Source organism: Microtus oregoni, unplaced genomic scaffold, assembly GCF_018167655.1.
Source record: "Microtus oregoni isolate MIOR12 unplaced genomic scaffold, Mior012 000006F_ref0000085, whole genome shotgun sequence".
Lineage (NCBI taxonomy): Eukaryota > Metazoa > Chordata > Mammalia > Rodentia > Cricetidae > Microtus > Microtus oregoni.
In genome coordinates this window covers 52581494-52609232 of record NW_024543065.1, presented here as the reverse complement: position 1 = coordinate 52609232, position 27739 = coordinate 52581494, and the positions used below count along the sequence as shown (strand labels likewise).

At 43.5% G+C, this 27739-nt stretch overlaps 1 protein-coding gene across 1 annotated transcript; it reads left to right on the top strand.

The window, feature by feature from the left end:
• Positions 1-469: 469 nt before the first annotated feature.
• Positions 470-25349, top strand: LOC121449216 (cytochrome P450 2B1-like). The gene is made up of 9 exons (XM_041653508.1): positions 470-675; positions 6023-6185; positions 6321-6470; positions 8356-8516; positions 9245-9421; positions 9859-10000; positions 12180-12367; positions 12540-12681; positions 24471-25349. The coding sequence occupies exons 1-9, from the start codon at positions 505-507 to the stop codon at positions 24650-24652; spliced, it is 1476 nt and encodes a 491-aa protein (XP_041509442.1). The 5' UTR covers positions 470-504; the 3' UTR covers positions 24653-25349.
• The last annotated feature ends 2390 nt before the right edge of the window (positions 25350-27739 follow it).

Genomic DNA, 27739 nt, shown 5'->3' with positions numbered 1-27739 from the left:
ATACAGATAGGCCTCCACAATTTAAGATTATACATGCAAAGACACCCCCATATATGCAAGGGTAGATTAGAAAGCACTCCTAGACTCTAACACAGAAACATAGAACTCCATTTTCATATTAGAAATGAATATATATATATATACATATATATATATATATCTCACAGTAAACATGCACAGGTCCATGTCTGAGAAAATAAACAGACAGAGTGAGCTGGCATATGTACACTCACCCTCAGAAATTGAGACACATTACTCCCTATGACCTTTTGTCCTGTGTATCTCAATCATGGTGTTCTTGCCAACATGTAGGGTAGAGGTAAGAAGAAAGGGAGTTAGCAGGTCACCAACAGCCCAATCAGGAAGTATGGTACTTGTACCCCTGGACAGTGAGGAGACAGGAGGTGGGAACAACTGAAGTTGCTCAACTGGGTGGAGATCCAGGTTCAGCATAAAAGTCCTGCTGGAGTGTGCAGTGAAGTGAACGGTGCTCAGACCAGGATCATGGAGCCCAGTGTCCTGCTCCTCCTCGCTCTCTTTGTGGGCTTCTTACTATTCATGGTCAGGGGCCACCCAAAGGCTCGTGGCCAGCTTCCACCAGGACCCCGTCCCCTGCCCCTCTTGGGAAACCTCCTTCAGATGGACAGAAGAGGCCTCCTCAACTCCTTTATTAAGGTAAGACATGCCCACAGCCTGTGCCGTATGGGATTAGCCCCATGTTTGCTCCTGAAGATCACTCATTTGGGGTAAATAAGGAACTCCTTCCAGGCAGTAGGTTCAGGTGGGAAGATTGCTGAGTGAAAGGTGAGGTGCTGGTTGGTGGTTCATGGTGCTCAGGTTGACAGGTGTGTCCTCACTGTTAAACAGTATGAGACACTGTGCTTGGAGTGTGAAAGGTGTTGGGGTCTCATGGCGTGAAGGGCTTACAGTTTTCCTATCTGATGTTCCTTTGTTAAAAACGAGAAAGAAAAATGTCACAGGCATCCACAGATAAGGTTTTCTTCTGCCAACACAAGGGATTAGCCTGCTATGTTCAGGAACAAAGGGGAGGAGAGGCAGGTCAGGAGGTGGAGTAGGTAGGGAGTGCTTATCAGTTATAAACACAAGGACCATCCAAGGAACCAACCATGATAGCATCTTTACCAGTCTTCAAAAGCAAGATTTCATGTTCAATTTCCACTTGTTTATTCATTATCACTTAGCATCTTTGGCTCTACTTACCATTTAGAGATCTGCTTTAGCTACAGCAATCCCAACTCCTGATACCCCTTGGTTTTTAATATAACACCCACCTGGACCAATGGTGTATTCATTTGTCTTTTATTTTTTGAGACAAGATCACCCTCTTTTATCAGGTAATTATCCTTCTGAGTTAATATCTCACATGCTGGATTTAAAGATGTGTGATATACCTGGCCACAAGAGTTTTAAAAATGTGCTTCCCACCTGTTGGAAAAGTCAAGTTAACATCATATTTATATTTTATTTTTTGGTTGCTTGTTTATTTGGTTGGATTGCTTTGCTGTTGTTATTTTTCTTTCTTTTTTTGTGGAGATGTGCTTTCTCTGTGAAACAGTCCTGGCTGTCCTGGAACTCACTCTATAGAAAGACTCAAACTCATCAAGATCCACCTGCCTATGCCTTCTGAGTGGTGGGATTAATTTTCATTATTTAAAAATCTAAGTCCTGCATTTCTCTTTTTCCTCTCCTCTTCTCTGTTTCTGAAGGCCCTTCCTACTTAGAAGTAACTATGGTTGCCTGAGTGAGTATGGATGTGGGGGCAATTGACTGGAAGGTCAGCAACTTATGAGCAGCTACATCACTGAACTGGTACTTCCCCCTGCATCCTTAACTGTCCAGAACTCACAGTGAGGGTTGGTGACATCCTTTCATGATAGCATGACATGCTGCATCTTTTTCCTGTAGGGACAGTCATCATGTCATCTGCAAACAAGGTTCCCAAGCATTTGCAATGTGCTCTGGGAAGGGAATTGCTCTTCTCTACAGAACTCCCTCAAAGAACTGTTCAAATCCAGTATCCAATGTATGTGGCAATCTGGAAGCTGAGCTGACTTCCACGACTGTCAGGAGATAAGGGTCTGTTTAAGATGTAGAACAAACTCATAAAATTTAATTAGTCAAGTTACCTGCTCATCTGGGTGATAATGGATACAAGTAAAACAATAAGATGTGGGAGGAAGCTGCTTGTTGGTTCCTGGCTGCTCAGTCCTGAAATAATCACACAGAAACTGTATTAATTTAGTTAATGTTAAGCCCATTAGCTCTAATTTCTTAGTGGCTAACTCTTCCATCTTAGTTTAACCCATTTCTAGTAATCTATGTATCGCCACGAGGCTGTGGCTTCCTAGCTAAAGTTCCCAGCGTATGTCTCCAGAGGCTCCATGGCTTCTCCCTAAATCTGTTTTCTTCATCCCAGCATTCAGTTTAGTTTGGCCTGCCTAGTTCTGCTCTATCCTATCATGGGCTCAAGGCAGTTTCTTTATTAACCAATGTTATTCACAGCATACAGAGGAGAATCCCACATCAATAAGAATTTTAAGACTGGTTGAGAGTTCAGACAGAATTACATAAGAGACAGGACTTGAACAAATCACAGAGACTTTCTAGGAAGATGACATGTATGGAAAAGAAGCCATTCCTGAGCAGCAGCTGGTACTAGGGAAAAAGTGGAGCCAGGTGGATGAGGTCACAGTGTGACAGGGGAGAGGCCGGCATTGAATCTGTAGGTCATTAAAAGAACTGGTTTGGTGTGAGCCAAAGATGGTAAGAACTGAAGTGATTCAACTAAGCAGGCAAGAGAAAGTCTCCTCATGTCTTTATCTCTCTTTTGTTGCTACCACAAAATTCCAGAGGCTAAGTTCTTAATAAATTTAAAGGCTTATCCTACTCAGAATTGTGCATTGTGACAGTCTAAGAACAAACAGTCTCATCTTCCAGCCTCTAGTGAGAACCCGTCTCGTGTGTCACAATACAGTAGAGGACAGGAAAACCTGTTCATGCAGAAGAGGAGAACCATGTAGATTGGTATTGTTTAATAATAATCCACTCTCTGAAAACCTAGTCCTCTCTGTGAGACCAGCATTAACCTATTCTATGGATCTGCCCCAAAGACCCAGTGCCTCTCACTAGGTTCTAGCTCCCCAGGGCTCTGACACTTCTCAACACAACCATATTGGGGATTAAATCAGCAGCAGAGAATCCGTGAAGGCATAGCACATGGAACAGGCAAGAGGAAAAAGCAGCTGGTCTAGACAGATGCGTCTGGATGCCATGTGGTAGTGATGTCCTGTGGTGAAACCCAGACACAACCAGCTTGACTCTCTCAGGTGTGTTGTGGATGAGCCAGGAGCCTGACCCAAATACATCTGCTAAAGACTGTGTCAGCTCTGCGATCTTCAAACCCATGTGCAGCTGGCAAGCCCTCTGGAATGTTTCTTGAGAGCTTCTCTGGTGGATCAAGAAGCTGAGATCTCTTCTAGGCATCTGTGTTGATGTAAGATGGTTGTGTGGTCTTTAATCAGTGTGCCTGTTAAAAGACTGAGTGTGAATGATGACATTCTTTTGGCCAGTGGTAGAGACACAAATAGGAGCTGAACCATCAAAGGTACTAATCTGTGCATCAGAGACTTATTCATCAATCTAAGTATCTGTCTAACTATTATCTGTATATCCATGTATTATCTATTTGTCTATCAATCTATCTGTCTTCATTATCATCATCATCATATTCGTGTTTGTGTGACTCTGTTTGTGAATGGTGCTTATGCATATCTGGTATCTGAAGAATCCAAGGAGGTCATCAAATTCCATGAAGCTGGCATTACAAGCAGTTTTTAGCTATCTGACATGGGAGGTGGACCAAAACTCAGGGCTTCTGCAACAAGAGCAGTGCTCTTAGCCACTGAGCTACCTCTCCTGCTCCAACTATTAAGTTTTGACTTAAGATGTTAAGCGGGCGATGGTGGCGCACGCCTTTAATCCCAGCACTTGGGAGGCAGAGGCAGGCGGATCTCTTGGAGTTCGAGGCCAGCCTTGTCTACAAGAGCTAGTTCCAGGACAGGCACCAAAGCTACAGAGAAACCCTGTCTCGAAAAACAAACAAACAAACAAAAAAAGATTTTGTTGAACTGGGTCACCTCTCAAGAAGCCTACCTCCATCAATTTTAAAGATGAACACTTTCTTACCACTGATTTTGAACATCAAGACTGGTCCCTGATCCAGTCTGTTTGGTGTTCTGTATGCTTCTTGAATATTTAAGTGAATATCTTTCTTTAAGTTGGGAAAGTTTTCTTCCATAATTTTGGGATGTACTCACTCATATTTGGTTTCTAGCCATAAATAAAGGACATTGAGCTTATAATTCATGTTCCTAGAGAAGCTAAATAAGAAGGTGAATCCAAAGACAAACACATAGGCATCCTCAGGAATATTAACCTTCATCAGGCGATGAAAGGAGACAGAGACAGAGACCCACACGGGAGCATCGGACAGAAATCTCAAGGTCCAAATCAGGAGCAGAAGGAGACGGAGCACGAGCAAGGAACTCAGGACCACGAGGGGTGCACCCACACACTAAGACAATGGGGATGTTCTATTGGGATTTCACCAAGGCCAGCTGGCCTAGGTCTGAAAAAGCATGGGATAAATCCGGACTAGCTGAACATAGCGGACAATGAGGAATACTGAGAATTCAAGAACAATTGCAGTGGGTTTTTGATCCTACTGCACGTACTGGCTTTGTGGGAGCCTAGGCAGTTTGAATGCTCACCTTACGAGACCTGGATAGAGGTGGGCAGTCCTTGGGCTTCCCACAGGTCAGGGAACCCTGATTGCTCTTCGAGCAGATGAGGGAGGGGGACTTGATCGGGGGAGGGGGAGGGAAATGGGAAGCGGTTGTGGGGACGAGGCAGAAATCCTTAATAAATAAATAAATTAAAAAAAAAAAAGACTGGTCCCTGTCTCAGCTCCTTGTAGTCGCTACCTCCCACTATCCCGACACACCATCAACTGCATGTATGTTTGAACATAATTTAGATGCAGAGGATGGAAACAAAACTTGCTTTCATGTATCATTAAGTTGGCAAGTTTCACTTACACCGTTGATCTGATCTGAGGCTTGTTAGTTTATTGTTGCATAAGATTCGATGCTCTAATCCCATCTAAAACATAAATACATCAACATCAAACAAATGCATAGCTTTATCTTAGCATTGTCCCCAAACAACACTGGGCACGGACCATTTTCATAGACTTTCATTTCTATTAGCTACAGTGCAATCTAGAGAGACTAAACGTTACAGGGGGATGAGGGAAGGTTATTTGCAATACCACACCATGCTCCCAAGGGCTATCCACACTGGAGGGTTGTCATGTTCCTGGAACCAATTCTCTGTAGATGCCCGAATAGTTGCATTGCCAGGCATTTTCCCAACTGTCCATACTGCAGTCATGACTCACATTCAGGACCACTACTAGGTGACTATCACTTTCCTTCCCATGTAACCCAGTGGATGGGTCAGGGCCGTTCTCTCTGAATGTTGTCAGGAGGCATTGGACAGGCTGAAACTGGACCACAGGAAGCATGGTTCAGCGGGCAGACTGAAAGGTATGGGCATGGAACTAATACATAACTGCATCCATATCTGAATGGATTATTTTTTTGAGATAGAGTCAAATGTAGTTTGAGACTGGCTTCAAAGTGATATGCAGACAAGAATAATTACTGATTCTCTGGTCTCTACTTCTCTTGTGCCAGAATTATAAACAAGTGTTGCCCTGTCTTCCTACTCTACAGTGCCTGTGTACTGATTAGAAAATCCAACCAATCAGTGCAGACCCTGGCTGCCTTGTGAATTAACCCTTCACCTCTTAGGTCCTCAGGAGAGAAAGGGTGGCCAGGGGAGGGGTACCTACTTACCAGTCTGTGTCTAGGTGTTTTCACAGTGTAACAACAACGTCTGCACCAACTGACCACAACCCTGGTGCCTTTATCCTTGGCAGCTTCGAGAAAAATATGGAGACGTGTTCACAGTGCACCTGGGACCGAGGCCCGTGGTCATGCTGTGTGGGACAGAGGCCATAAGGGAGGCTCTGGTGGACCAAGCTGAGGCTTTCTCTGGCCGGGGGACCATTGCTGTGCTTGAGCCAATTGTACAGGGATATGGTGAGATAAGGGACAGAGTGAAGTGGCAGATGAGGTCCGGGAAGACGTGGGTGAGAGGTGGAGCCTGAGCTGTGGGGAAGGACTCAGGGTCTTTAATCTTCCATTGTAACCACCCATGCTTCACCATGTTCTTAGGTATAGTCTTTTCCAATGGGGAATGCTGGAAGACCCTTCGGCGATTCTCTCTGGCCACCATGAGAGACTTAGGAATGGGCAAGAGGAGTGTGGAGGAGCGGATTCAGGAGGAGGCCCGATGTCTGGTGGAGGAGCTGCGGAAATCCCAGGGTGAGTCCCAGAGAATGAGCAGAAAGAAAGATGGTGACACAGGGACCCGAGTCCAGAGCCTAAGAAAGAGAAATAGACAGACAGACAGACAGACAGACAGACAGACAGAAAGACAGACAGACACACACACACACACACACACACACACACACACAGAGTATGGAGAGGATGAGATACTGACAGAGGTAGAAAGAGAGAATCACAAGGGCAGGAAAGAAACGTGAGATATTTTGGTTCCAAAATAACTCAGAAACACGTACTGCCCATGGTGGTCACTTCTCTTCAGAAATTCAATATGTGAATTAACTTTCTTTGGTGAACACACATGCTCTCAGAACTGAGAAGGTGAGGGATGATGACCATGAGCTCAAGGATAGGCCTGTCTACATTGTGAGATCCTGCCTTTGATGTGGCTGTGGCTGAGTTGTAGAGAGCTTACAGCACCATACACAGTGGGCATGGTCTTGCATATTTGTAATCCCAGCACTGCAGAGGTGGAGGCAGGAGGGTGAGATTTCCAAGTTCTTCTTCTACTGCACAAAGTGTTCAAGACCATTTTGACTTAATCGTTGTAATTGTCACCTATTCCTGCTCCTCTCCACGGTCTTCTCAAAGTCAAACACAGACCTTTAGTTGATGAGGGGAATGGAGCAGGAGGACCTGCAGACATGGCCTAAGCAGGGAACTGTGTTTTCTTCCTTGTGAGTGGGCTGGTGAGCAGCAGTGAGCACAGAGGCTCATGGGAGTTTGATTTTGGTAAAAATCAGAGGTACTCTGAGGTTATTTTAAGTTTGTTGTATCAAGGGCACATTGGTAACAAGACTGTTGCTTGCACCTCCATTTTTTTACATGGGGTATTTGTCATTTCTTATTGACCTTTTCCCGGAGATCTGGTAGGTCAGTGCAGAGGTGGGGAGGAAAGAAAGGTGCAGAGGGTGAGAAAAATGATGGGAGAAAGAAGTCAGTGATGGAGGGACCCAGAGGAAGAGAAACACGCTGAGAACGAAGCTAAAGGGGGACTGAGAGTGAAGCTCTGAGCTCCAGGAAAGTATCCTCACAGGATCAGAGACCACAGACAAGACAGCCCAAGGGTGAAGGGCAACAGTGGCCAAAGACTGCTGTACTGACAACAGCCCTCCAACTGCCAGCGTGCATGACTGAACATGGCACACAAAGGCTACATGCAGCAGTGGCTGATGGCTTCTAGAACACCACAGAGCTCAGAAGTCAGAGAAAAGAGAGGTGGAGGAAGTTGGAGAAGTGATGGAGGAAGTCGCAGAATGGATGGAGGAAGTCAGAGAAGAGATGAAAGAAGTCAGATAAGGGAAGGAAAAAGTCAGAGAAGTGATGGGGGAAGTCAGGGAAGGGATGCAGGAAGTCAGGGAAGGGATGGAGGAAGTCAGGGAAGGGATGGAGGTACTCAGGCAGATAGACATGGACTTTTCGGGGGGTTGTAGTTGACACAGTCATCCCTGAACTCTTCTGTGCACCATTCCTGCCAGTGGCAGTTAGCTATCAGTTCAGAGTCAGGATGTCTTCCTGGGAGGAGGAGCAGGTGCAGAGTGACTGCACTCACTCTATGTCTTGTTCCTAAAATCCTAATTGCAACCATGATCCAGCCATGATTAGCTGAGTTTCCTTGGTGAAGGTGAATCCCTTTCTGTATATAGAAATAGCATCCCATATTCTGTACAGTACTGAGGGAAGTTAAATAAAAGGATGCATGTATCTCTGAGTGAAGCGCCCAAGCTCTTATGTGCACCATATGTGCAAATGTGTTGTTGTTCTTGTGCAGTGAGTGGTGGGGACGACTTTACAGAGATGGGGCTGAAGCCAAATGCTCCCCTAATTCTGTATTCCCTGTCTCTTCTCCTGTATCTTTCAGGAGCCCCCCTGGACCCCACCTTCATCTTCCAGTCCATCACAGCAAACATCATCTGTTCCATTGTCTTTGGAGAGCGCTTTGACTACAAAGATCGCCAGTTTCTGCACATTTTGAACCTGATCTATAAGACCATGTCGCTCCTCAGCTCATTCTCTAGCCAGGTGAGTGGGCAAGAAGAGAAGAGAATCCAAGGCAGAGGGGAAAAAAGGCTGCTTTGTGAGTGAAGAAGGGAGTGTCTTATGGCTGGAAGGAAGACAGAGAAAACATGGAAAAGCAAGGAGCCTATAACCTGGAGGGATGGAGGGAAGGAGCAACAGAGGGAGAGAGGGATGTTGAGCACAGTGGAGAGACCTGAATATAGAAATACAGAGCGATCCAGACATGAGAAAATGTTGACGTGGGGGATGCAGCTCTACCTTAGAGGACAGAGAACACACTATTTCATGCATTAGCCTTTGGGTTCATCCCCAGGACTTGGTGGTGTACATCACATGAAATAACAGCATTTTGGTGTTAGAGACTGGGCTATCAGAAATTTGGGCTGATCCTAGGCTACATGTTGAATTTAAAGCCTGTGTGGCATTAATGTGTTCAAAATACAGTAAGACATAAATTAAAACAAATTAAGACAAAACAGAAAGGGATATTGAGAGAGCAAACAGAGGAGAGGAACGGGAGATACGGAGAATGTAAAATGAAGGCTAGAGACTGATTTGAAGATACAGTTCAAGGCATGGGTATGCTTGGTGTGCATGTATGAGAGAGGTGTTTGGGGGTGACTATGGGTGTGTGTGTGTATTTTCCTTCATGGCATCTGTGAAACTAGGCACACTGCTCACTTCCTGAGACCTACTTCTTACAGCTCACCTCCTCAGTCCTCTTTTTGCAGGTGTTTGAGCTCTATTCGGGTTTCCTGAAGTTCTTTCCTGGTACCCACCGACAAATTTACAAAATAATGCAGGAAATTCTTGACTACATTGGCCGCAGCGTAGAGAAGCACCGGGAAACCTTGGACCCCAACAATCCAAGAGACTTCATCGATACCTACCTTATACGCATGGAGAAGGTTAAATCCTGCGTGAATGAGAGGGGATGGCTGAGAGTGAAGGCTGAGGATGTGAGCGGAGGAAAGGCGGGCAGAGGATGGGGAGGAGAGACAGGAAATGGAGTGTAGGAGATGCAGAAGCGTCTGCAAAATGATGAAAATAAAAAGGAGAAAATGTGATAGGGAGAAAGAAGGGTGGGGAAGAAACACAGAGTGAGGGACAGACGCAGGAAAGACTTCAGAGAAAGAAAAAGCCTGGGAGACAAACCGTGCTGAACTACAAGAGAGCACAGTAGAGAAAGAAGGCAGAGCAGAAGCCAAGTGACATTGTCGAGGACTGGAAAATGCCATGTGGTCCAGATAGTGAGACAGAAGGACAGTTCCCAGGATGTGTGTGAATCTCCCTGCAAGGCTCCAGTCACCCATGACTTTCCCTTCTCTCTCCCATCTGGAACCAGGAGAAGTCCAACCAACACACGGAGTTCCATCACCAGAACCTCATGATCTCCATGCTGTCTCTCTTCTTTGCTGGCACCGAGACCAGCAGCACCACGCTCCGCTTTGGCTTCCTGCTCCTGCTAAAATACCCCCATGTTGCAGGTGAGCCACAGGCAGCCAGTTGGGGAATCTTCTAGCTTCCTTTTTTTTCTGCAGACCTTTGTGAGGATGAGAGAGACATGGGCCTCTTACATCTGGAGCTCTGAAGCCTTTGGTCTACTTCTAACCTAAGGCAGTGCTGTGAGTGGTGTGTGAATGAACACTCAGCTGGTCCATTTCCATTGTTTTCTGCTAAAACATGAAGGTTGATTCATCTGTCTATCCTTTCTTTCTCCTCTTCCTTCCTTCCTTGCTTCTCTCTTTCCTTCTGTCTTTGCATCCATTCGCTACTCATCTTTCTGTCCATTCACCTGTTCATCTATTTACCCATTCTATTCATGCTCCAACCATTATTTAACCATCCATATACTCAGTTTTTTCATTCATTTTATATCTATACACCTGTTCACCCACACATGTAATCCTCTTTATACTCATAGATTATTAATCCTTGATTATTTCATCTGTTTGACCCAATGACATAAATTTCATTCATTTATTTGGATGAATCAGTTTGTGAGTTTTATTCTTTATCACGGCTAGTTGAGCAGGCTCTCTGTCATTGATTCGTTGGTTCATTCATATACAAAGCTTCTCAATCCTTATTCTTTCCCACTGGCCTTGAATTCACCCTTCATGTGTCAATCCAATCCTTGGTTGGTTGTATTCATTGATCTCTTTGTGTTTGCACCATTTATTGACTTGTTAACTGATTAGTACAATGAATGAGAAGTGGAATGTGCACATCCAATTTTGCTTTGCTCATTTCACTCACTCAGCAAATCTTTCCTTTAGTACCCAACTCATCCATTGCTTGGCTGACTTCCACACTCACATTCTAAGAATTTGAAATCAATGTGATGTTGTTGTGAGTGTGTCTACTGCTGCTCGGGTGAGGAGTTGGGAGGACAACTTTGTGCAGTTGAGTCTCTCCTGTACATTCCCATGGGTTCTGATGTCAAAGCCAGGCTGTCAGGATGGAAATCAATGCATTTGCTGACTGAGCCCTTTCATTGGTCAATATACTCACAAATGTGTTCATATTCTGTATTTTTATACATAGATTAATTCACTTCCTTTTTATTCCTGAGGATATAGCCTCAGATTGTTAGCCTGTATTTTTAATTTTTTTTAAAGTAATGCTCATTGCCGTTTTGTTGTAAAAAGAGCAGCAGACTACTTCCCACTGTCTGGCTCCCAAGCCGCCTGGCTAGCTTATATCCTGAAATAGCAACACACAAATTGTATTCATTTAAACACTGCCTGGCCATTAGTTCTAGCCTCTTATTGGCTAACTCTCACATCTTGATTCAACTCATTTCTAATAATCTGTATGTCACCACGAGGTCGTAGCTTACCGGGAAAGATTCAGCAAGTCTGACCTGGTGGCTGGCTCCATGGCGGCTCTCTCCGACTCTGCCTGCTTTCTGCCAGCATTCTGTTCTGTCTACTCTGCCTATCTAAGTTTTTCTCTATCAAAAGGCCGAGGCAGTTTTCTTTATTCAACCAATGAAAACAACACATAAAAAGAAGACCCTCCTACACCATTGTTTTGTCTGCATATATGTCTGTGTGAGGGTGTTGAATCCACTGGACCCAGAGTCACAGACAGTGCAAGCTACCATGATGGTGCTGGAAATTGAACCCAGGTCCTCTTCAAGAGCACCCAGTGCTCTTAACCACTGAGACATTTTCTCTCCAGCCTCTGGTATTTTCAAATATAAATTTCATGCAAAGAACTCTCTCTCTCTCTCTCTCTCTCTCTCTCTCTCTCTTTCTCTCTCTCTCTCTGTGTGTGTCTGTCTGTCTGTCTGTCTGTTATGCAAGAACACAAATTATAACATTGCATTTCAAATGCAGAGAATTCTTACCATCATCCCCTCCAGCCCCCACCAAGATTGATAGATAAAATAGCCCTTTGCTGTGGGTTTTTCTTTTCTTTCTTTTATGACCATGGTGGGAGCACTGGAGAGAGCCTCTAACACAGCTCTAAGCGTGGCTGGAGAGACAGATGCCTGAGAGAAGCGCAGGTGTGCATGTCCAGAAGTGCAGTGTGTCTTTCTCAACAGAGTCTCCTGGCTCTGCACTGTTCCTAGGATATTGGCTCACAGAAAACAAGGTCACAGTGCATTGCCTCCATGAACAGGGCAAGCATTGTCTGCTCTCTCCCTTTTCTGTGCAGAGAAAGTACAAAAGGAGATCGATCAGGTGGTTGGCTCACACCGGGCACCAACCCTAGAGGACCGCACCAAAATGCCTTACACTGAAGCTGTCATTCGCGAGATCCAGAGATTTGCAGATATTCTCCCGATTGGAGTGCCGCACAAAGTCACCAAAGACACTTTGTTCCGAGGGTACCTGCTCCCCAAGGTGAGACCAGCTGTGATTCCACATCTCTATGCGTTGATCATTCTCCACTCTCCCAAACACCACCCTTAGCCTATTTGTGGTTTCCCAGCATTCTGGGGTTCCCTAAGGCCTAACTGCCTGCAGATGGGAGTCAGGGTATGCTAATATCTTTGTCTCTCTCAATGTCTCCTAGAACACTGAAGTGTACCCCATCTTGAGTGCAGCTCTCCATGATCCACGGTACTTTGAACAACCAGATGCCTTCAATCCTGAAAGCTTCCTGGATGCCAGTGGGGATCTGAAGAAAAATGAAGCTTTTATGCCCTTCTCTATAGGTGAGACGGACCTGTGCTTCATTTCCCAGACAGTAGAGGGCAGGCGCATCCTCCAGGATACAATTAGGACTAGGTGCAGTCTATCATAGCTGGGAACCCATTCCATCTGGCTACTGTCCCGGGGGGTAGCTTGAACTAAAGGTGCATCCTGCTCAGGAGGATTTTGGAGTGGTATTGAAAAGCCTCTAAACCTGAGCATATTCATTCTTTTCTTATTTTATTATGAGGGGAGAACCTTTTTAAAAGAGTGATTAAATGGCTGACAGAGGAGAACAATGGATGTTCACAGAGAACACAATGGGCTAAGTGCACAACCAGGCTTCTCCCGCTGCTCCCAGCAATAAATAACATATTGATTAATAGGGAGGATGGGGATACAGATATTCCCAGGTCAGGATGTTCGGGGTGTCTTTAAAGTCAATGCAGTAACGCCCAAGTAAAGTCCTCAAAAGAGCAGAAGACATTTCCTATACTTTAGAAAGTGCAATGAGCAAAATAATCCATTCATTGTTTTCCAGTTGCATCAAATCCATCAGTTTTTTATTCTTCTATTAGACATTCGTTTATTAATTTCCCGTTTTATTAAAAGTAGGTTCTTACCTTATACAATATATGCTGATTACTGTTTTCCCTTTCTGCTCCTCCTCCCAATTCCTCTCCACCCTCCCACCCAACAGGGTACATCCTTTTCTGTCTCTCATTAGAAAAGAAACAGTCTTCTAAGTGATAACAACCAAACATGATGAAATTAAATAGAAGATAAAACAAAAAACCATCACTTCAATGTCAACAGAAAAAGTAGAGCCCAAGAGAAGGCACTAGAAGCAATGACCCACTTATTCGCACACTCAGGAATCCATGGAAACACTACTGAAAACTATAAGATGTGCACAGAGGACCTGGTGCTGACCCGAGCAGGCCCTGTGCCTGCTGCCTCAGTCTGAGTTCATATGAGCTTTGCTCAGTTGGTTCAGAGCCTTGTGCTCTTGGTGTCTGGCATCCCCTCCGACTTTTGCCCTCTTTCTGCCTCCTCTTCCTCTAGGTTCTCTAATCTCTAATGACAAAGACATTCCTTTTAGAGCTCTGTGTTTCAAGATTTCTCTCTCTGTGAAATGTCTGGCTGTGTCACTCTAAAATTGTTTCCAGCTCTGCAGGAGGAAGCTTCTCTAGTGATGGCTGAATAAGGAGGGCTCTGATCTATGTAGCAGAATGTCTTCAGGGGTCTTTCTGTTGTTACTTTTATTTTTCTTTTTGAGCAGTAGCATTTTTTATCCTAGTCCCTGGTTCCTGCTCACTCAAGCAATGCCGCATATTCAAACCATACACTGAATAATTACTCCCACAATGCACTGGATTGTGCCACTGTTGAGCCCTATTATATCACACAGGAAGGATAGCATGGTTCATCAAAATTATGTGGCTGGGTTGATGTATACATTTCTCATTTAGTAGCCTGTAGAATACTTCCTATAGCAAAGATGCTAAATCAGGGATGCGAAGGTTCTATATAGACACCAGCTAGATGTCTCCAGTCCAGTGAGTTGTGTGGGAATTGTCTTAAGCAATAAGGCCTTGCTGTCAGTTTGTGGAATCAACCTACTGTCTTGCAAACAGCCTTGGGTTGTTTGGGGTCTTCCGTGGGATCCCTTTGGTCAGAAACTCAAATGAATGCAGCCCAGTCCTGGTAATAGAAACTTCATTTAGTGAGAAGAGGGACCAAGTCTCCCTCGTTATTTGGAGATTTCGTTCGAATTGCGTTTCTGTAGTTTAGGAAGTTTCTACTATACTAGGTTTCCACACCAGCACCCAATGCCCCTCAATTCTAACTGTCTCTCCCCACACTCTATCCCTCAAGCCCAGCTCTCCTCCCTCCTGGACCTCCCATTCCTGTCCCTTATGATGCCCCTAGTATACCCATGAACTCTATTCTGTTTCCCCCTCCCAGGGAGATTTATATTCCCCTCCTAGTACTTTTGTCTGTATCTAACGTTCTGGGTCTATGGATAGTAGCTTGGTTATTATTTATTTAATGATTAATATCCACATATAAGTGAATACATGCCATATTTATATTTTAGGGTCTGGGCTACCTCACTCAGAACTCTTTTCTAGTTCCATCCCTTTGCCTGAATTTTCATGATGCTGTATTTTTTTCTTAAACATCCTAATAATACTCCATTGTATAAAGGTAACACATTTTATTCATCCTTCTGTTGAGGAACATGAAGTTTGTTTCCAATTCTGGCTTCTATGAATAGAGCAGGATTGAGCATGGTTGAGCAAGTGCCTATGTGGTAGAATTAAGCATCCTTTGGGTATATGCCAAAGAGTGCTATAGCTGGGTCTGGAGAGGGGTGAATTTCTAATTTTCTAGGGACCTACCACACTGATTTCTCAGTGGCTGTATAAGTTTGCACTCCACCCGCAATGGAGGAGTGTTCCCCTTACTCCACATCCTCTCCAGCATGAGCTGTCACTTGTGTTATTGATCCTAGCCATTCTGAAGATGTAAGATGGAAACCCCAAGTCATTATGATTTACATTTCCCAGATGACTAAAGCTGCTGGACGTTTCTTGAAATGTTTCTCAGCTATATGAGTTTGCTCTATTGAGAATTCTCTGTTGAGATCTGTATGCCATTTTTACATTGGATTATCTCTTTTTTATATCTAATTTCCTGAGTTCATTATATAGTTTGGATATCAGTCCTTTATTTGATGTAGAGGTGATAATAATATTTCCCATTTTGTAGCTGCCACTTTTTATCCAAGTGATGGTGAATTTCGCCTTGCAAAAGCTTTTTAGTTTCATGGGTTCCCAGTTTTGTTGATCTTCTTGTTCTGTTCAGAAAGTCATAACGGGTGCTTCAAATCTTTTCCCCACTTTTTCTCTATTATGCTCAGTGTATCTGGTTTCATGTTAAGGCCTTTGATCCATCTGAAGTTGAGTGTGTGTAGTTAGGTAAGTATGGACCTATTTGCATTCTCCTACATGCAGTCATCCGATTTGACCAGCACCATTTGTTGAGGATGCTGTCTTTTTCCCCAGTGTGTATTTCTGGCTTCTTTGGAAGAATGTTGTTTTTACTATGCTAATCCTACTGATTCATCAGCACAGGAGATCTTTCCATCTTCTCATGTCTTCTCCAATTCTTTCTTCAAAGACTTGAAGTTTTATTGCACAAGCCTTTCACTTGCTTGGTTAGAGTTACCCCGGGATATTTATATTATATGAAGCTATTGTCAAGTTGTTGGTTCCCAGAGTTGTTCTCAGTGCGTTTTTCATTTGGATGTAACAGGGCTACTGGTCTTTGTGAGTTTATTTTGTGTCCAGCTAAGTTGCTGAAAGTGTTTATCAGCTATAGGAATTACCTAGTGGAAATTTTTGGGACACACACACACACACACACACAATCATATATATCATCTGATAATAAGTTTACTTTTTCTTCTTACTTGTCAATTTGTATCCCCTTGGTCTCCTTCCGTTTTATTATTACTTTAGTTAAGACTACAAGTATTCTACTGAATAGATGTGGAGATTTTAGACAACATTGTCTTGTTCTGAATTTTAGTGGAATTGCTTTGAGTTCCTCTCTCTTTAAGTTGATGTGGGCTGTAGGCATGCTGTAAACTGTCTTTGTTATGTGTAGGTGTGTCCCTGTGTCTCTGTACTCTCCATTACATTTATCATGAAGAGGCACTGGTTATTGTCAAAGTCTTTTCTGCATCTAATGAGATGAGCACATGGGTTTCTTTCAGTTTGCGTATATTTATTATGTTTCATATAATGGTTCATATATATTGAACCATCCTGGATCTCTGGAATGAAACATATTTGATTATGGTGGATGGACTTTTTGTTGTGTTCTTGGATTTGGTTTTCAAGTACTTTATAGAGTTTTTTTGCCTTTATAAGGCAAGTTGGTCTGTGATTCTCTTTCTTTGTGGTTTGGCTATCAGGGTAACTGTGGCCTCATAAAATGAAATGGACAATATCGCTTGTGTTTCTATTTTGTGGAATAATTTGAGGAGTATTCATAGAAACTCCTGTTTGAAAGTCTGATAGAATTCGGTGTTGAAACTCTCTGTCCCTGGGCTTGCTTTTTTTTTTTCTTATTCTTTTCAGGGGGCGGGAGGATGAATATAGGGAGAATTTCAGTGACTGTTTCTATTTCTCTAGGGATTATAGGTCTGTTTAAATTCCTTATTTGATCTTGATTTCACTTTGGTAAATAGTACCTATCAAAAAATACCCATTTTATTTAGATTTTCCAATTTGGTGAAATACAAGTTTTTTTTTAAGTATGTCCTTTAAATTCTCTGATTTCCTTGGTGTCTTTTATGTCTCACATTTTGCTTCTGATTTCATTAACTTGTTCAATCTCTGTCCACCTTTTTATTTAGATAAGGGTTCATCAACTGTATTGATTTTCTGTAAGAACTAATTCTTTGTTTCTTTCTTTATTTTTATGGCGCTTTTTGCTTCTATTTATTGAATTCAATCTGGAGTTTGATTATTTTTTGCCATATGCTCCTTTGAGGGTGACTTCTTTTTGTTTTAGAGCAGTGGTCCTCACCCTTCCTAATTCTTCACCCTTTTATAACATCAGTTAGCTCCAACATTTCTCTGTTTAGTTTTTGTCTGGATGACCTGTCTATTGATGAGTGTGGAGAGTTGAATTCTCCCACTGTCAGTGTGTGAGGGTCAATATGTGATTTAAGCTGTAGTAGTTTTCTTTTGCAAACTTGGGTGTTCTTGTGTTTGGGGCATAGATGGTTAGAATTTAAATGTGCTCTTGGTGGATTCTTCCTCTGATGAATATGTAGTGTGTTGAAATAATTGGAGCAGCTAGGCTGTGTCCCCGGCACCCGGCCGCCTGCATGGCTAGCTTTACCCAAAATAATTACACGGCAACTGTATTCTTTTAAACATTGCTTGGCCCATTTCTGTCTAGCCTCTTCTAGGCTAGCTCTCGCACCTGGACTAGCCCATTTCTAATAATCTGCTGTAGCCCACGACTGGCTTACCAGGAATGATCTTAACCTGCGTCTGCCTGGAGTGGGAGAATCATGGCGACTCTCTGACTCAGCTTCTTCCTCCCAGCCCTCTGTCTTGTTTACTCCTCCCAGCTATGTTTTAACCTATGAGGGCCAAAGCAGTTTCTTTATTGCTTAACCAATGAAATCAACAGATTGATATATGACACTCCCCCATCACTTCCCCTTTTTCTGTTTAAACAAAAATAGGAAGGCTTTAACTTTAACATAGCAAAATTACATATAGCAAAACAGTTATCAAGCAAGAATTACAGTTACAATATTTATATCTATTTTATCTTTTATCATAACTAAGGAAAACTATAACTATAACTAACCATTCTTCAAGTTTATCAAAGACTCCAGAAGAATATAATATTACCTAAGTAAACAAGAAATCCAAACTTTCGAAATGACACAGACATCTCACTGCCTGTACAGTCACCGAAAGTTCCTCTGTACCGTTGGGGCATCTATCTTGGGCCTACAGGTCCATAGTTTCCAGCAGACATTTCCACAAAGCAGGAAATTTCAAAGACAGTCACTCTCTGCTTGTCCTGAAGAATGTCTTGCAGACTCTTTCATGAATCAGAAACCCCGAAAGACCATCTCACCTTTAGGCAAGTTTAGCAGTCCTCTCTCTGCGGGTTCTCTGTGTCCAGTTTATGCAATAGTCCAGCAAGAACAGTTTCTTGCCCAAATGGCTATCAAACTCCATAAGGATCCTCTTCGATGCCCATCTTCCTCTTGAAGTAGATTGGTGCCGCCAGGAGCAGACATGTCTCATTGTCATGAAAAGCCCTAATTTATTAAAACATTAAATGCCATATTCTGCAGTCTTTGAAAGATATGAAGAATGTCTATCTAACTGAAATGTATCTCTATATATCTAGAAAATCTAACTAACATGACTACAAGCTTGACTATTACTGATGATTATCCATTAACCTATATTTCTTAATTATATATTACATTTTTTAATGAACTACACAATCACAATATCTTAATCAATAGCAGAAATATGCATATACATATAACAAAATTGACTGTAAAATCCATACCAATGCAAATTATTCATATCTATATCATGTCCCCCTTTAAATGTAAAAGAACATCAATAAACAATATTTTGGGAACATGGGCACAGTTTTTTCTCTCCAACTGCTTCCTGCTGAATGGTGGCGTCGTTAATTAGGTCTTTCATGATATAACCTTGTGCTAGTTTTATCTCAGTTGGTAGTTGAGCAAAGCAATTTTCTGAGGGTGTTCACAACAACCTTTCAGGAGGGCGTGGTCTATCATACCAAATTGAAATAGAAGAAATCCATAGGGTCTGGTCCTCTGTGAAAATAAAAGAAGACCCTCCCCAAAGCATCATATCCTTAGACCCAAATTTTGAAATCGTAATATCCTTATATCCATTCTGGTTTAGCTTGGCAGCCCATGTAAGGAAATTTCTCTCTGTACTTTGCTCCTTCACAGTCAAAAATTTTAAAGAAAACACAATGTACATAATCCAGACTCTCTGTGAATTTTCCATTTTTATGTGGCAGAGCATGAGACTCTTAATCTCGGGGGGTCGTGGGTTCGGGCCCCACATTGGGCGCCACTCTGTTGAAATAATTAGGGTGGCTGGGCTGCGTCCCCGGCACCCGGCCGCCCACATGGTTAGCTTTACCCAAAATAATTACACGGAAACTGTATTCTTTTAAACATCGCTTGGCCCATTTCTATCTAGCCTCTTCTAGGCTAGCTTTCGCACCTGGACTAGCCCATTTCTAATAATCTGCTGTAGCCCACGAACTGGCTTACCAGGAATGATCTTAACTTGCATCTGCCTGGAGTGGGAGAATCATGGCGACTCCCTGACTCAGCTTCTTCCTCCCAGCCTTCTGTCTTGTTTACTCCTCCCAGCTATGTTTTAACCTATGAGGGCCAAAGCAGTTTCTTTATTGCTTAACCAATGAAATCAACAGATTGATATATGACACTCCCACATCAGTAGTGTGCTTCACTGTGTCTTCTGATTTCATTTAACTCTAACTTGTTAGATATTAAAATAGCCACAGCAGTCTGCTCCTCAGGTCCATTTGCTTGGAATGTCTTTTTATAGCCCCTTACCCTGAGGTAATGTCCTTGATGTAAAGGTGCTTTCCTGGATGCACAGAAGGATGGATCCACTTTTTGCTTCCATTCTGCTAGGGTTTCTTATTTCATTTGGGAAATTGAAACCGTTGATGTTGAGAGATATCAATGGCCTTTGACTGCTGATTCCTGTTATTTCATTTTTGTTATTGTTGGTTGTGGTGGTATTGGCGGCGGTGGTGTTTGTTTGTATTTTTATACTTTTGATTTTGGTGGTTGGAATTATTTTATTCCCTGTGCTTTCTTGTTCACAGGTAATATTTTCAGATTGGAGCTTTCCTTTGAGCACTTTCATTTGGGCTAAATTTTTAGATAAATATTGTTTAAATTTTTTCTATCTATGGTGATCAAAAGGTTTGCTGTTTATTGGCCCCTGGACTGATATCTGGTTTCTTTTTTTTTTTAATCTGCAGCACTTCTATCTGGGCCCATCTGGCTTTTAATGTCTCCATTTAGAAGCCAGGTGTAATTCTAATAGGTTTACCTTTATATGTTTCTTGGTCTTTTTGGTTTGAAACTTTAAATATCTTTGCCTGGTCTATACATTAATGTGTTAATGGGTCTTTTCTTTCTGGTCCAATCTATTTGGTGTTCCATAAGATTCTTGTACCTTTATAGACGTCTCCTTCAGATTAAGAAAATTTTCTTTATGATTTTGCTGAAAATATTTTCTGGTCCTTTGAGCTGGGGTTCTTTTCCTTCTTCTAGTCCTATTGTTTTTAAGTGTGGTCTTTTCACAGTATTCCAGATTTCTAGAATTATTTTCTGTCATGAGTTTTTCAAACTTAACATTTTCTCTAACTGATATATCTATTTCTTCTGTCATATCTTCAGGGCCTGAGAATCATTCTTCCATCTTCCTGGTGAAGCAGCCTGTTTAGTTCCTCTTCTAACTCATAAATTTTTCGTTTCCAGAATTCCCCCATTTGGGTTTTCTTTCTTGATTCTACTTCCATTTTCAGGTCTTAAACACAGTTTGTGTTTTCCTGGATTTCTATAAAAGATTTATTAAATTCCTCTTTAAGGCCCTCTACCACCTTCAGAAGGCAGTGTTAAGGTCTTTCCATGGGCTGCAGCTATGTCAGATGCGCAGGGTGAACTGTGACTGGTCTGCTGGACTTGCATGAATTCACAATGTCCTGACTGTTATTGATTTTGTTTTTAATGCTGGCATCAAGGAATCTGATTTTGATGTGATTGTGTGTCTGTGTGCCTATTTCTGGGTTTGTCTTTTTTGGGTGGGTGTTTGGTTTCTTGGTTTCTGGGTTTTAGGTGAGCATGATGTGATGGCTGTGTGATTCCTCATAGGAAATTTTCTGTGAATCTCTTTCCCTGTCCTGCCCAGCTGGTGTGTTCCCAGGGAATTCCTGCTGATGTTGGAGGCTGGGATAATGGGATGAGCTTGGGGAAGGAGGATTGGAGAAGTAGATCTTTGTGATTCATTGTGGATGGGATCAGGGAGGCAAGGGAGAGCACACCAGGCATTCTGCTGCAGAGCTGGAGGTGAGATGGGGCAGTGGGGGTGGATCTGGAGAATCAGAAGGAGAGGCATGGATTCTCTGTCAGCCTACCTGCTTTCCTGGTCAGAGTGGACTTTGGCTTAGTAATGGTGCATCCTGGGGAAGATCAGGGAAATCCAAAGAGATGGGGAGTGTGGGTAGGGAAGGCTGCAGCAAGGGTTCTGTTGCAGAGGTGAGGTGAGGACTGGGGTGTGGGTCTTGGGGAACAGAGGGAGAGGTGAAGATCTGCAGTCAGCCTACCTGGATCCAGGGCAGGAATGGCCTGTGGGTTAGGGGAGAGTGCGAATTATTTTCTTAGGGAACAACTACAAGAAGAAATGACATCATCTATAAACTACCATGAGCTTGTAAGGTCTTGGGGCTAGGGAGGGATTTATCTGTGAGCACTGGGGAGATGAGGCATGTCGTGGCACACTTGTCTGTTTGTATTAAATATTCTTTGGCTTGTTAAACTGTAAGACAGATCAAAATTGCTAAAATTTATTTTTTCCAAGAACGCATACACGATGGATAATTTCATGAAATAGAGAAGGGTCAGAGTTACAACATCCATCAGTGTCTGTAGACCAGAGGGAGCTGGGCATGGCCACACAGCTTGATGGGCGCCAGCTCTGCTTTTGCCTTACTTAGCCATGCTGAGGTAGTTGGCAGCCTCAGGTCAACTGATGTGAGTGACAGAAATTGGTTCTTCACTGGAAAAGTATAATCTCAAGTTAGTATGTAGTTCAGTTGCCGGTATTTGGTTAGTTTGTTACATACAGAAGCTGCCTCTGGCCAAATTTAATTCAATTGAATGGACTCTATGGGATGTAAACATAGAAACTTAGTGTTCAGGTTTCTTATCTTTTGGAGAAAGAAAGGTTCTAGAAACAGTTGGTTAGCTTTTAGTTCTCCGCCCCCCACACACACACCATCATGCTAGGGATGGAGTGCAAGGCTGTGATACCATGGTAAGTAAGTTCTCTTCCAAAGAGCCCATTACCTCCAGCCTCCTCCTTGTGCATTCTAGAGATGCTCTCCTGATGAGCATGTCTGTCCTCATCCCCTCACATGGGGATTTAAGGCAAGGGCTTTTCTGCTGAGCCATGTCTCCTCTAGGAAATGTCTAGTCCTGAGTGCCAAGTGACTTCATTGTCCCTGGGCTCAGCCCTGCTCCTGAATTGTTCATATGTCTGTCCCTAGTGTGGAAAGGCAGGGATGTAGAAAATAAACTGAGACAAATCAATGATAGAGAGGTCTGGAGATTAAGACAGATTGCAATAAAGAGAGACTGACAGAGACACAAGGAATCTACAATAGGAGATGTGTGGTAGAATCAGAGCGTGGACATGAGAGAGAAGATGATTGGTGAAGAACCACATGTGAAGAAGTAAGTCAGGAAGAGAGGAAGGGGAGAGAGAAGGGAAGGGGAGAAAGGCATAACTAGAAAGAGACCAAGAAGTAGGAGGGAAGACACAGAAGGAAGATGTGACAACGTGTCCTTGGACAGAAAAACGGGAGGGACTGTGATGCTATCTAGGGAGTTTAGAAAGACACAAATGTATGGAAGACATCAAAAAACAAATAGTACTGATACGTACAGACACGGGTTCAGGTAAGTTGCCATTGGCAGAAAGAAAAAAGTAAAGAGAGAGAGACAGAGAGAGAAAGACAGAGACACAAAGAGACAAAACGTGTTAGAGCCAAGAGACATAAATGGTGTCCCAAATAACAAGCGCCAGGCCATGGGGACATTGTGTTGATAGTGATATAAGCCATTAAAAGCTGCTTTGGAAAAACCTGGTTCACAAAACCAGTCCTAGGAAAACCATCTCAGAGACCTCTCCATGTATTTCTAAGCTCATGCCACCTAAATTCTGGAAAGGTGTGGCTTAGCAGGGTAGGGTGCTTTCCCTAAATAGTCCTACACAGGCCTGATTTCCCTGCAGTTGGAGGGCACAGGGGCTGCTGGGAATCCCTCCTCCACCTGGAGGCCTGAGGCAGCCAGTTGCAGAGTAAGAATCACTGAGGTACAGGCAGGTGGTGGAGCCTCTGCCTAGAATTTCTGGCTCCCTTGCTCTGTGCTGTTCCATGCATGAGGAGACAAACCAACAAGGGCTAATTATACCCCTGAGAACCCTTTGGATGCCATGGAGCCTTCATCATGTGCCCATTCTCTATTGTGTGAACAATTGTATTTGAATCTCCATACGTACATCTGCTGTGTGTGACCTTGGATTATGAAAAGAAACCTGCAGTTCCGTTTAGGGAGTCTACAAGTCAAATTACTCTCAGTAGTCCTGACTTGAAGTTCATTGATCTCAAGCTGAAGAAGAAATGGGAGGTGGGGTGCGGATGAGAGACAGAGGGGACAGAGACAGGGGACAGACAGAGAGCTCTTGCAATGTATTCCATCATCTTCCTGCCATGATCTCCCAAGTGCTGCACTTGCAGGCATGTGTCTCCATGCCTGGCTCATATAAGACCCTTGATATCATCCAGTTGTTGATCTAAGAATCTTTGTAAAGAGCACCTTCACCCTCAGGGCAGCCAAGGAGATGGGGACCAATCTCCCCACATGAGAAAGAAAGGAACATTAAAGATTTTACATTATATATGTTTACACATACATATTTATTCTTACTCTATTGTGTTCTTACAATTCTGAAACGAAGGACTCTGATAATAAACATAACCTAGAAATTACCATGTGACATCCACCAACAATTTGTCTTGCATTCTATGATTGAATTATTACATATATGCTCCATGCATATATATGTGCACTATGGAGGGTGTATATATGTTTATGACAGAGGACAGACTGTGGGAGTTTGTTCTCTCCTTGCAACATGTGTGTCCATGGGGTGAACGCATGTCCTCAGGTTTGATGCACGCTGCCTTCCATGATAAGAAGTCTCACTGGCCCTTACACCAATTGTTTAAAGTTTTGTGAAACTCTTACCATTTTCACTTGAATTGCAGGTTAAGAATCAAATTCATTCATCTCCATTGCAATAGGAGAGTTGTCTGGGTTTAGGGAAGGGACAGTCTGAAGACTATATACTGACCCGGGGCTCACATGGCTAATTCTCTGTGCCCACAGGAAAGCGCATTTGCCTTGGCGAAGGAATTGCCCGCGACGAATTGTTCCTTTTCTTCACCACCATCCTCCAGAACTTCTCTGTGGCCAGTCCCATGGCTCCTAAGGACATTGACCTCACGCCCAAGGAGAGTGGCTTGACCAAAGTGGCTCCTACATACCAGATCCAGTTCTTGCCCCGCTGACTGGGCTGTGGTGGCCAGGTGTCCCCACTCCTGTTGAGAATGGCCCCATCTTCTGCCTCTGAGACCTGCTGCCAACCAGGCCGTAGGTCACTACTCACATCCTTCAACCTTACTACAGCCTCTGCAAAACTCTCAGGTGTGTTCTTCTGCCCTGAAAATGGCATAGGAGAAATCACTCAATGTCTTTCTTGATGTGTGAACCGAGAGACTTCTGGAGGTCACATTTCACGCTGAGTCTGTTCCTTACTGCACCCAATAATAACAGTTTTCATGTAGAGACTTCTGGTGCTCAATGAAACAATCTAATGAATGCCGGAAGTCATGTCGGAGGAGGAACAGGTGGGAATTGAAGTTCAAAGTGTCAGATCACGAGGAAGAAATCTCTATGATGGACTATTCTTGTTTTATGCAAGACTATGAGAACGCAGACTCTGCAATGTCTTTTGATTCCACATTGCTTTTACATGTTTGCTGCTATAATTTTCCCCTTGTATCTTGCTTTCTCTGGTGTGAGTAGATGTGGGGAGACCCCACTTCCTGTAACATAGTGTGTTTCTCTCATGAAAACAACCTGATCTACTGGGAAATTTAATCTGTAGATTATCAAGAAGATGATTCCTCCGTAACTGTGCTGTCTATTTGATATAATGTTAGATTATACAGAGTTTTGGTAAATAAAAATGGAAGTAATTCACAATTGTTGCCTATGAGCTCCAGGTAAGGGAATGCTCCAGATCACAGCTCAACTTAAGAAAAACAATGAGCCAGCTGTCTCAAATTTCTTGAATATTACATTTTGGTATAAGGCTGTTTGGAGGATGAACGAGGAATTTTTCAGGATATGAACCCTTGATTTCATGACGGATCTCTGAGAATCTCCTCCCCCACCATAAAGCCATGTGAGTTGAGTCTTTATTCCCACACATCCACGGTGGTTCAGAGAAATAATCTATGGTCCCAGCTTCCACCTGACCATGGCACTTTTGGAACCCAGTCGCCCTCTTTCAGTTTTCCATATCCAATATCATCTGCTCCATGATATTTGAGTGCTCTAATTTCTAGCATCCCAAATTTGTACATTCACTAAGTTCACCGAGTGAAAGATTCACTATCACCAGCTCTTTGTATACCCTGCTAAGGTCAGAGATTACACCATGGGCCAGGAATCAGTATGGGTGGATTCTCAGAATAGACCAGTGGTCTAGAACACAGAGACAAGAAAGCTCCCAGATGTCAGATTTCTAAAGGAGTGGAGATTACTTTAGTTTCTCGTTGTTTCTGAGGATGCTATTACTCAATGGGTAACCAGCAGCATCCACAGCAACTGAAGAAGAGGAGATGTGTGAAGTGAAGGCATGTTCAGATTGTAAAGTGTGCACCCATCTGCATGGAGCCCTGGGTGCATGACCTAGGTGCTAGCTGTTTGAGGAGTACTCTGTCCATTGAGGAGAGCAAGGCAGATTTAAGAGCATTAGAGTCCACTGGTGTGGGGACAGGGAGACAAGAGTCAGCATGTGAACGGAGAGGGGACCTAAGAAGGGAGAGGTAGGGGAGACACCCTGCCATTGGAGTAGTTTGGACAGGGAGGTGATGGTTAAGGAGAAAGGCCCTTCCATAAAGCAGCTCAAAAGGGCTCAGACCCATAAGGGAATGTGGAGTGGCCCTGAGGCGATTAAGGGCAGTGGGGAGAAAGGAGGGCCAAGTTAACCTGAGTTTGAGATATCCTTATCCAAATCTTGGAAAAAAAATAGGAGCTGTCCCAAAAACCCTGAGGAAGAACAGTCCATGTAAGCTGTCTTGAGGACCAGGAGTCAGGATCCTCCCAGGTGAAGGCAAAGAGGAAGTATGAGTCAGGTTCTAAAGGGACAGTAAAGAAGGCAGGAGGGACATTAGACAGGAGATTATATGGGTTGTGAACCATTGGGTGAACTGAAACAACTGCCTCATTTATGAGGCAGAGGTCTTGAACCAAGTGGTCAGCACCATAGGGCTTAAGCATGGGAAGGATTGGAGTGATGCGGAGTGAGTCAATAGGAATCAAAAGTCCTTGAGGTAGGAGATGGATAATAGGCTTAAGGTCTCAGCGGTGAGTTTCAGAAATAGGAAACTGGGGTTGGAAGGGAAGTCTTTAGGGCAAACTAGGGCTGGCTGTTGGTGAGTAACAATCACAGGAGTAGAAGTGTCCCATACTTGAGGATCTGCTGGATCAGGGAGAGTAGGGACAGAACAGTCTGGTATAGGAATCTGTGAGGCTATTAAAGTGAGAAGAAACTGTGACTCAGGAGAGTGTGGGGCAGCCAAAGTGACTGTGGCCCTGAAGTGGCTGAGAATATCTCACCCAAGTAGAGGTCCAGGGCAAGCAGGTATGACTAGGAAAGAATGACAGAAAAATGCCCTGCAAGAATGCAGTGGCAGAGTTTTAAGTGGGGAGGAAAAGGTACCATCTAACCCCATGACTGAAATTGGTGAGGGGAACATATGGCCTAAATGAGATGTTAAAACAGAGTAGGTAGCTCCTGTGTCCAAAAGAAAAGCAATGGACTTGCCTGCTACCTGCATCTTTACCTTAGGCTCAGAGATGGGTATGGGAGTCACCAAGTCTGGGTTGTGTCAATCTTCCCTAAGGCTGAGAAGTTCAAAGGCTGGCACAGTCTCACTTGCTGTTGTTGGTAAGGCTGGACCTCTGTGGCATGGCATAATAAATGAGCCTGCATGAGGGAATTGTGATTTCCAGTGTCCAGGTTGCTGGCAGAGAGGGCATGGCCTCATAGGAGGCCCAGGGCAATATTGTGCCAAATGGCCATTTAGACCACATTTGATGCAGCTGCTGGCAAGCTTTACTTAGGCTGAGCTCCATCCTGGTTGACTTCCCTTGTCCCCCTTCTGGGAGTCCCAGTGGCCTTAGGGCAGCTGCTATGGCTTGGGCATAGAGTGTTGCTGCCTGTTGCAGCCTTGTCTATCAGGAGGACTCAGCTGTTTCTTCTAGGGCATTAAAAACTTTAAAGGCCATTTTCACTAATCCCTGTATGGGGATTTGGGGATCTTCCTCAGCATTTTTTAAACATTTTTCTAATATCTGGTTGTTAT

Coding starts and splice junctions, on each gene's coding strand:
- LOC121449216 (XM_041653508.1), top strand. CDS start 505: ATGGAGCCCAGTGTCCTGCTCCTCCTCGCTCTCTTTGTGGGCTTCTTA. Junction 6,186..6,320: donor GCCAATTGTACAGGGATATG/GTGAGATAAGGG, acceptor CCATGTTCTTAG/GTATAGTCTTTTCCAATGGG. Junction 10,001..12,179: donor AAAATACCCCCATGTTGCAG/GTGAGCCACAGG, acceptor TTTTCTGTGCAG/AGAAAGTACAAAAGGAGATC.